The following is an 11,154-nucleotide window of genomic DNA, read 5'->3' on the forward strand; positions in this document are numbered from 1 at the left end:
TGGCTTTTCCTTTCACAGAAACCTGAATGGGTACAGTTTCCTAATTACGCTGTGCCTAATAGTAAAGGAAATTAACCCAGTGAGCGACAATTGCAATTAACAGTATACTGTCACCTTGTAGGCACAATCCCCATTTACAAGTCAAAGAAGGGAATTTGTCATTCGAGCCTCGGGCCAGTGGAAAGTCGGCTCAGATGAGGCCCCGGCTTAGAGCCTCAAACTGCGGGATTAGTTGTGCTTCTCATTAACATAAATAATTACGGCTCTAGCAAAGGGATACGTGTTCAGCAATGCAAGGCGAGCGCCAGCAATAAAGCTTAGGAGGCTCGCAAGCACTAAAAATCAGCAACGGAACTTGGGGTTTTTTTTTTTTTGTTCCAAGTTTTAGGTTAAATATGAAATCGTGGGAGAAAAGGAGAAGCTGGGAAAATATGACACACTACTGCCACCTAATGTTTAGGAATGGGGCGCACCCCATGAGCTGTGTAAGTGATGAAGAAGAAGATGATCCCTTGAGCAGCACTGATTGGCTTTGGAGTGTAGAACCTATAGCACAATGGATCACTTCCATTGACTTAAATGGGAAGTAAGGTAGCTAGCCTGCAGCTCTGGACTGGGATTCAAAATAGGCCCTGATATTCCAAATACACAGAGGCCCAAACAGCCCAATAAATAGTGACTTTCTATGGCACCTTACAGCAGCCTCTCTGGCATCTGCCTGAACCCACAGATTGCCAGTCCGGGCCTAGTATGCCGGCACCCACTAAACTTTCAGTTCAGGAGAACAGTCCAAGCTCTATGTACCAACAGTAACCCTATCTGAACAACGGGTATTGCCTCCAGACTGCCGTGTGTGTAAAGCTATGTTGTGAATCATATTCTTTATTAAAGGGGAAGTACACCCACAAACACAATTTTTCCTAAACCAAACGAAAGTCATTCTAATGCAACTTCCCAATATGCATTCATTCCAAAGTTTCAATAGAAGTTATTTGTAAATGCCATTCCTACTGAAAGCTGTGCCTGTCTGTCCCTTTCTGTACTGCTGTTTCTGCCTAATGAAACAATGTAGCATCAATCAGCCTTGCCTGCTTCATTGCAGGACTGCTAATTAGCTGGCTGTCGAAGGCACCAGGGCAGATACAGATTTAAATAGCAATTACATTTACAAACCATTTTAAAACTATTGAAATTTTGTATTTAATGTATATTGGAAAGTTGCTTAGAATTAAATTTTCTTTATTACGGTAGGTAAAATTTAATGATTGGGTTTTTATTATTATTCAAGTGTGCAGGGATCACTTTAACTTAAAGAATAATATTAACCTATGTAAACTGCCCCATGAGTCTTAGTTGTAGGATAAATATATATATATATATATATATATATATATATATATATATATATATTTGAATGGGATTCATTATAAAAAAAAAACCCGTAATTCAGAAAGCTCCATATTACAGGAAGGCCACCTCCCATAGGCTCCATTTTAATGAAATATTTCAAATGTTTAGTAATTATTTTCCTTTTCTCTGTAATAATAAAACAGTACCTGTACTTGATCCCAACTAAGATATAATTACCCCTTATTGGGGGGCAGAACAGCCCTATTGGGTTTATTTAATGGTTAAATGATTCCTTTTTCTCTGTAATAATAAAACAGTACCTGTACTTGATCCCAACTAAGATATAATTACCCCTTATTGGGGGCAGAACAGCCCTATTGGGTTTATTTCATGGTTAAATGATTCCCTTTTCTCTGTAATAATAAAACAGTACCTGTACTTGATCCCAACTAAGATATAATTACCCCTTATTGGGGGCAGAACAGCCCTATTGGGTTTATTTAATGGTTAAATGATTCCCTTTTCTCTGTAATAATAAAACAGTACCTGTACTTGATCCCAACTAAGATATAATGAATCCTTATTGGAGGCAAAACTATCCTATTGGATTTAATTCACGTTTAAATGATTTTTTAGTAGACTTTAGGTATGGAGCTCCAAATTACAGAAAGACCCGGGTCCCAAGTATTCTAGATAACAGTTCCCATACCTGTAAATATAATATATAACATGCCATTTACTTGCAGCCTTACTATGGCTAGCCACTAGGTGACCTGCACACCTACAGGGATAACATACAATATCCCCATATCTCTGCCTCCCCTAAGGATAATATATATATATATATATATATATATATATATATATATATATATATATAACCAACCAGTAGGCACAGCTGCTGATAGAAATTCCGACTCCAGCTGCAGGGTGCCACAGGTTGCCTTCCCGTCCATCAGGATACACTTTGCACCCCCGCACACTGACACCCCTATATCATTTTCAGCCTAATTGTATCTCTGCTTTTGGGAAACAGATTGTTAAAATACCATCAAAATCAATGAAATTAACGGGGTAAAAAAAAAAAAAAAAAAGATGGTTTTTTTTTTCTTTCCTTTTTTTGGTTTGCAGGTCACATCACTGTAAACAGCAATTTCCATACGCACAACAGCTGCAGGCAAATTCCGAGGCAAATCTGCACTGACCCAAAAATCCCAGCAAATATAAAATGGGAGCAGTAAAATTCATCGTGATGGGGTCGAACAATAGGTTTGAATTAGTTTCATAGATTTATTGTCTTTGCAACAATCGGCTGCGCATTTATCACTTCGAATGATGGAAATTCATATCCTCTCTCCGGCGACGCTGGCACTTCATTTCCATAGATACTTGGCCCGATGCCACCGCCACCCCGGCTTGTTTGTGTCTTATTTTGTGCCTTTCCTAAGGCGGCATCTCAGACAAAACAGAGCTAGGGATCATGGCACATAACAGGGTATATAGGCAGGTATATATATATATGAGTCCCATAACCATATAAAGGCCAAGTGCAGGGGATGGGACTCCAAACCTGATTTCTATTACTTTTAATATCCTTGTATTATAAAGTAAGTGGCACTTTATTATAAGTCACAAGTTACAATAAGTCATGGAAAACATCAATAAGCACTGAATATAACTGATGAGATCATTACATAATATATATTTTATAAGTTCTATTGGTAAGAAGAGAACACTGCTGTTCTGTAATCCTTAGGCTTGTGCTTGGCCTTTAGCCTCATGCCTCTGTATAAGTATAGATCGGGAGACCAATACTGACCAAGCTGGCTGATTATCAACCCATGTGTAGGGGCCCCGAGTATGATTAGTTGGGTGACCCCATTGTTATACAATTCACAAAATGCAGACCAAAATCAGCTGGCCAATGGCAGTGGTCATCTCATCTTGGAGGCAGATACTTTCACTAACCACAGTGTGGCAGCCCAGGGGAGACATGATTAGCACTCCTTCCATATAGCACTAGGGTCTTGGGTTCAATTCTGATCAAGGTTATTTTCTTTGGGCACTTTGGTTATCTCCCAATAGTAGGTTAACTGCAATGGCATAAATACATATTAGCAGGTGGAGGAGGGGTTCCAGAAATGTTGTTTTGCTGGTGGAGCCCAGAAAACTATGACACTGATAAACTTTGTTTGGAACAACGTCTTGGATTGCTGAGAATGGCCAAGCAGCACACTGTGTGTGTATATATATATATATATATATATATATATATTAGTGATGTGTGGGCCGGCCCAATACCCACCTGGGACTGCCTCTTCCGGCTTGTGAATTTATAGGTGTGCGTCGACACGCCCCGCCCCCTTTGTGATGTCATTGCAGGGCGGTTCACGCAAGGGTTTATAAATAGAGGGGAGAAGCCGGGTCAGGTAGGGTTCAGGTTGGTTAGGGTCGGGTGCTGGGCGAGATTTTCTGGACACAGACATCACTAATAAATATATATATATATATATATATATATACCTGTAAGAAGGACCGGTCACATCAATATCTTCTATTTATTCACCATGCGATCCGAAGTTTCAGTCCCTCTTGGAACCTTTATCACGGACCTTGATAAAATATATATATATATATATATATATATAATATTTTCCTGTTGAGCCTAAAGTAACTAATTCCCTGCCTATAAAGTGAGTTTTTCCAATTACATCTTTTAAGCAGTTGAAGTGACATGAAAGAAGAAATCAATTACTAACATGTCTGTATAGAAAGTATTCAGAACATAAGTATCATTATTTATTGGTACTCTGTGGTAAGTTATACGGCAAGAGGGGAATTATCCCTTTACACAATGTTTTAACGTCCCAATATTTCTTCTGATGAACGTACTAAGTGGGTGCTGTCGGTAGGTAAACGTGCCAGCGCCCATCAAACGATATCCTAGAGGCGCAATGTGACAGGAAGCAGGCAGTCGTTGGGTTCTCATCTAATTGCCAGTGGGAAATAAAATATAAAAGCTGATTTGCATATGCACGCTAGACTTCCCGGAGTCTGCCCATTCTTCAGCGATTCGCCACACATGTCAAGGGTTCCACAGGCAGAGAGTGGATGCGTTTCCCCCTCTGCAGATCTCCGCTGAAGAATTGATGGTTTCACTGATAGGTTTGACAAGAACATTTCCCAGACAGGACGAGGGGGCCCCCGCAGCTCTGCCCAGATCCTTGCCATCGTTCCTACCAGCAGCAGCATGCTTTCATGGCCCCCCGTTATAAATCTTGGAAGAAGATCCGCGCAGTTATCCTAATGCTTCGCTTGGCTTCTGTCTATAAGCAGAACGTGCTGTGGAGTTTGTCTGTCTGGGCTTGAGCGCAGCTTGGGCAATTCAAGTAACAGAAGGTTTCTGGACCCAATCTAAGCATAAAACCAGTGCTGGTGTGGAAGGGCCAGGGGCCCTGACATCCACAAAGCAATTTAAATGCCAAAGATTTCGCTTTTAGTAAATGTAACTGATATTAAAACTCTCCCTTTGGCTGTTTATATTCTCTGCTCTGCTGGGGAATAACCTTTAGTATTGCCCTGTCAACAATCTGTCTCTCTACATGCAGGAGTCGGAGTCAGATTCTGATTGACAATCAAATACATTGCTGTGTGCTCCCTTTGCCAATGTATTAGAGCTAACTGTCTTTCAATATAATCGGCTCCGACACAAAGTTGCCTGTATAGAGACAGACTGCTGAAAGGGCAATACTAAAGATGAACTTAATTATTTCAGACACCTATATACATTTGATTGGTTATATTTAGAAAATAATTTGAAGCTAAGTTGAAGCTTACACTAAAAAAATATATTTAATGTGAGTATATGGGGTCTTCAACCAACACTTTTTTGGGGGTTTATATCCTGTATATGAATTAAAGCAAAGTTACAAAACAACCAGACCAGTTTCAAATTGACCACTGTCCACTTCATAGATAAGTGATTTAATGAGAACTTCCCCTTTAAAGATTTTTTTTCCAGACGCCACATGCAGGTTTAAAGACAGACACTGCAACAGTACAGTGCATGAAAATGAACACATGATTCTCTTTTACTCATCCCGTTGACCTTTTAAAAAATATATATATTGCCCAAGCAACATCAAGCTACATACCGGCAGAGAACTATACATTTAAAGGGGCAGTTCTCCTTTGAATTATAATTTAACATGATTCAGACAGTGATGTTTTGACACAGTCTTCAATTGGTCGTCGTTTTTAATTATTTAGCTTTTGGTTCAGCGGCTCTCCAGTTTGGAATTTCAGCAGCTATCTGGTTGCTCAGGTTCAATTTACCCTAGCAACCGGGCAGTGGTTTAAATTAGTGACTGGAAGATGAATAGGAGAGGGCCTGAATTGAAAGATAAGTAATAAAAAGTAACAATAACAGTATAGAAAGAATTTTTTTGGCTACCGGGGTAGGTGACCTCCTATAACAGAATAAAAATCAGCTTAAAGTTGAAGTAACCGTTTGGGGAGGGGGTTTGATTACCCGGAAGGGCTGTGAAAACATACAGCAGACAAAGTTGCATGTTTTAATCCTTCATGATAGACAGGAGCATGATGGGAGTTGAAGTCCAGTGACATTTGCAGAACACTAGCATGGAAGTTTTATGTCCCCTTTAAAAAGAACCCCATGCTTGCTTAAAGACAACACAAGTTGGATGTTTAAAGGGGAAGAAAGAAACCAGTGATTTGAGCGGCTTACCAACTACAATGGGCCGGTACCAATTTTTCTAAAAAGGTACCAGTCTGGGTCACTGTTTGTTCAGCACTGCACTGGCATTTCCTTTCACCCCCAGGTGTCTCCTGCGCCAGTTCTAGTCGAATGAATGCAAAGTACAGACATCTTGGAAAGAGTTCTACCCTGGAGGGTTTTTCCAAAGCCTGGAGTAGCAGGTAAGCGTTTATAATCACTGTGGGGTGCCTAACAACCTGTCATGTCAGTATCCAGTCATTCTACAGTATAATCAGTGAGTGCTCCGCCCCAGGGTGCAAGGCAAAAGGGGATGGTAAAGATGCCAATGACTTACCAGTAAAGCCAGCTTCTGGTACTTCTGTTTCACTTCTGCCTGAGTGTCGCTTGGCTTTGCCCCCAATATACTGTACCAGTCCTTCTGCCCCAGGTGTGTAGAATCCATTCCATGAGATAAGAATCCTGTGCATCCTGTGCAACACAGAAAGGTAGAACAGGGACATTACCATATGTGAGCGCCAGTGCCGCCATCTTTCCCAGGGGCTGTGCATGTACAATACCTTGTGCTTCTTTTTGAATGAAGAGAAGTTTACTAATTGCATTGGGGGAGAGGGGGGCTAACTATGCTAACACAATGAATATGACTTTCCTTGCCCTTTAACTTTTTGTTCTGCATCTCTCTTTATTGCAACAACTATCTGGATGCTATGGTGCCATTAACTCTAGCAACCAGCCAGTGATGCTGCACCACTAACCCTAGCAACCGGCCAGTGATGCTGCACCACTAACCCTAGCAACCAGCCAGTGAGGTTGCACTACTAACCCTAGCAACCAGCCAGTGACAGTGCCACTAACCCTAGTAACCATCCAGTGACACTGTGCCACTAACCCTAGCAACCAGCCAGTGACACTGTGCCACTAACCCTTGCAACCACCCAGTGAGGCTGCATCACTATCCATAGCAACCAGCCAATGATGCTGCACCACTAACCCTAGTAACACTGTGCCACTAACCCTAGTAACCAGCCAGTGAGGCTGCATCACTAACCCTAGCAACCAGCCAGTGACACTGTGCCACTAACCCTAGTAACCAGCCAGTGAGGCTGCATAACTAACCCTAGCAACCAGCCAGTGACACTGTGCCACTAACCCTAGTAACCAGCCAGTGAGGCTGCATCACTAACCCTAGCAACCAGCCAGTGAGGCTGCATCACTAACCCTAGCAACCAGCCAGTGACACTGTGCCACTAACCCTAGTAACCAGCCAGTGAGGCTGCATCACTAACCCTAGCAACCAGCCAGTGACACTGTGCCACTAACCCTAGTAACCAGCCAGTGAGGCTGCACAACTAACCCTAGCAACCAGCCAGTGCCACTGTGCCACTAACCCTAGTAACCAGCCAGTGAGGCTGCATCACTAACCCTAGCAACCAGCCAGTGAGGCTGCATCACTAACCATAGCAACCAGCCAGTGACACTGTGCCACTAACCCTAGTAACCAGCCAGTGAGGCTGCATCACTAACCCTAGCAACCAGCCAGTGAGGCTGCATCACTAACCCTAGCAACCAGCCAGTGACACTGTGCCACTAACCCTAGTAACCAGCCAGTGAGGCTGCATCACTAACCCTAGCAACCAGCCAGTGACACTGTGCCACTAACCCTAGTAACCAGCCAGTGAGGCTGCACAACTAACCCTAGCAACCAGCCAGTGCCACTGTGCCACTAACCCTAGTAACCAGCCAGTGAGGCTGCATCACAAACCCTAGCAACCAGCCAGTGAGGCTGCATAACTAACCGTAGCAACCAGCCAGTGACACTGTGCCACTAACCCTTGTAACCAGCCAGTGAGGCTGCATCACTAACCCTAGCAACCAGCCAGTGAGGCTGCATCACTAACCCTAGCAACCAGCCAGTGACACTGTGCCACTAACCCTAGTAAACAGCCAGTGAGGCTGCATCACTAACCCTAGCAACCAGCCAGTGACACTGTGCCACTAACCCCAGTAACCAGCCAGTGAGGCTGCACAACTAACCCTAGCAACCAGCCAGTGCCACTGTGCCACTAACCCTAGTAACCAGCCAGTGAAGCTGCATCACTAACCCTAGCAACCAGCCAGTGAGGCTGCATCACTAACCCTAGCAACCAGCCAGTGACACTGTGCCACTAACCCCAGTAACCAGCCAGTGAGGCTGCACAACTAACCCTAGCAACCAGCCAGTGCCACTGTGCCACTAACCCTAGTAACCAGCCAGTGAGGCTGCATCACTAACCCTAGCAACCAGCCAGTGAGGCTGCATCACTAACCCTAGCAACCAGCCAGTGAGGCTGCATCACTAACCCTAGCAACCAGCCAGTGACACTGTGCCACTAACCCTAGTAACCAGCCAGAGAGGCTGCATCACTAACCCTAGCAACCAGCCAGTGACACTGTGCCACTAACCCTAGTAACCAGCCAGAGAGGCTGCATCATTAACCCTAGCAACCAGCCAGTGACACTGTGCCACTAACCCTAGTAACCAGCCAGTGAGGCTGCATCACTAACCCTAGCAACCAGCCAGTGACACTGTGCCACTAACCCTAGTAACCAGCCAGTGAGGCTGCACAACTAACCCTAGCAACCAGCCAGTGACACTGTGCCACTAACCCTAATAACCAGCCAGTGAGGCTGCACAACTAACCCTAGCAACCAGCCAGTGCCACTGTGCCACTAACCCTAGTAACCAGCCAGTGAGGCTGCACAACTAACCCTAGCAACCAGCCAGTGACACTGTGCCACTAACCCTAGTAGTTTCAGTTTCAAGTTTATTGTCATATACAAATAACAATGAAGCATCATTACTGTAATGAAATTTTTTGACCCTAGCAACCAGCCAGTGACACTGTGCCACTAACCCTAGCAACCAGCCAGAGACACTGTGCCACTAACCCTAGTAACCAGCAAGTGAGGCTGCATCACTAACCCTAGCAACCAGCCAGTGACACTGTGCCACTAACCCTAGTAACCAGCCAGTGAGGCTGCATCACTAACCCTAGCAACCAGCCAGAGACACTGTGCCACTAACCCTAGCAACCAGCCAGAGACACTGTGCCACTAACCCTAGCAACCAGCCAGAGACACTGTGCCACTAACCCTAGCAACCAGCCAGAGACACTGTGCCACTAACCCTAGTAACCAGCCAGTGAGGCTGCATCACTAACCCTAGCAACCAGCCAGTGACACTGTGCCACTAACCCTAGTAACCAGCCAGTGAGGCTGCATCACTAACCCTAGCAACCAGCCAGAGACACTGTGCCACTAACCCTAGCAACCAGCCAGAGACACTGTGCCACTAACCCTAGTAACCAGCCAGTGAGGCTGCATCACTAACCCTAGCAACCAGCCAGTGACACTGTGCCACTAACCCTAGTAACCAGCCAGTGAGGCTGCATCACTAACCCTAGCAACCAGCCAGAGACACTGTGCCACTAACCCTAGTAACCAGCCAGAGACACTGTGCCACTAACCCTAGCAACCAGCCAGAGACACTGTGCCACTAACCCTAGTAACCAGCCAGTGAGGCTGCATCACTAACCCTAGCAACCAGCCAGTGACACTGTGCCACTAACCCTAGTAACCAGCCAGTGAGGCTGCATCACTAACCCTAGCAACCAGCCAGTGACACTGTGCCACTAACCCTAGTAACCAGCCAGTGAGGCTGCATCACTAACCCTAGCAACCAGCCAGAGACACTGTGCCACTAACCCTAGCAACCAGCCAGAGACACTGTGCCACTAACCCTAGTAACCAGCCAGTGAGGCTGCATCACTAACCCTAGCAACCAGCCAGAGACACTGTGCCACTAACCCTAGTAACCAGCCAGAGACACTGTGCCACTAACCCTAGCAACCAGCCAGAGACACTGTGCCACTAACCCTAGTAACCAGCCAGTGAGGCTGCATCACTAACCCTAGCAACCAGCCAGTGACACTGTGCCACTAACCCTAGTAACCAGCCAGTGAGGCTGCATCACTAACCCTAGCAACCAGCCAGTGACACTGTGCCACTAACCCTAGTAACCAGCCAGTGAGGCTGCATCACTAACCCTAGCAACCAGCCAGAGACACTGTGCCACTAACCCTAGTAACCAGCCAGAGACACTGTGCCACTAACCCTAGTAACCAGCCAGAGACACTGTGCCACTAACCCTAGTAACCAGCCAGTGAGGCTGCATCACTAACCCTAGCAACCAGCCAGAGACACTGTGCCACTAACCCTAGTTTAGTCAGTCAGACTGAAAGATGAGTTTGACTAAGCAATACAACATATCAATAAACTATTGGTCACACAAAGAAACATTTATTTTGCAACGTGAAAATAGGCTGAAAAAGGTCAACATTTTTCCAGAACGTTAACCCTTTTTAGATCCAATCGCCATACACTCTACAGTGTTGGCATAGAAGTACCACAGCAGCAACACCACTGATTCTGCGGCTCTGATCTACGCAGCACTGCGCACTCACCGGCAATTAGACACTAACAAGGTTATGTCACTTCACTAATAGATTCAGCCAAATCCAGAGAGTTCCCCTGGACTCAAACTGAACCCACAAATCATGCCTATAACGTATATGTATATCCCCGCTATAATGTATACCTATAGCCGCACTATAACGTATATGAATATCCCCGCTATAATGTATACCTATAGCCACACACGGCCGCCTAGCGCCTCATTCCGGGCTGAGAAGCCGCACGTCATCTCGCGAGATTATGACATCACACACACGTACGTACGTTCCGCCTTTGGGGGAGGAGCCACAGGAGTTGGCGCTTTAGCGTGTGGGAGAGCCTCAGGCTGCCCTGGGAGTGGGAGACTATAGGTTCCCTCTCACAATGTTTAGATTTGTATTCTCTGTGCTGGCAGCTTTTACTTTTGTCAGGGGATATAAAATACAATTTTTTTGTGTGTTGATTGCTAGCTGTACCTGCCGAGGAACAAAAAATAAAATTAGTAATTTGGTTGCAAACAATATCTGCAGCCACAGACTCTTCCCCCAGTCTATAGAAAGGGGATTTGTGTAAAACTG

General features: G+C 45.0%; 1 protein-coding gene across 1 annotated transcript in view; it reads right to left on the reverse strand.

Annotated features, from left to right (window-relative positions):
* Positions 1–10,801, reverse strand: part of dnajc24 (DnaJ heat shock protein family (Hsp40) member C24) — a 28,980-nt gene extending 18,179 nt beyond the window's left edge. The window contains 2 exon segments of the mRNA NM_001044478.2: positions 6,423–6,556; positions 10,770–10,801. Coding sequence (NP_001037943.2) covers positions 6,423–6,530 — 108 coding nt within the window. The 5' untranslated portion in view covers positions 6,531–6,556; positions 10,770–10,801.
* Positions 10,802–11,154: the final 353 nt, after the last annotated feature.

Source organism: Xenopus tropicalis, chromosome 4, assembly GCF_000004195.4.
Source record: "Xenopus tropicalis strain Nigerian chromosome 4, UCB_Xtro_10.0, whole genome shotgun sequence".
NCBI lineage: Eukaryota > Metazoa > Chordata > Amphibia > Anura > Pipidae > Xenopus > Xenopus tropicalis.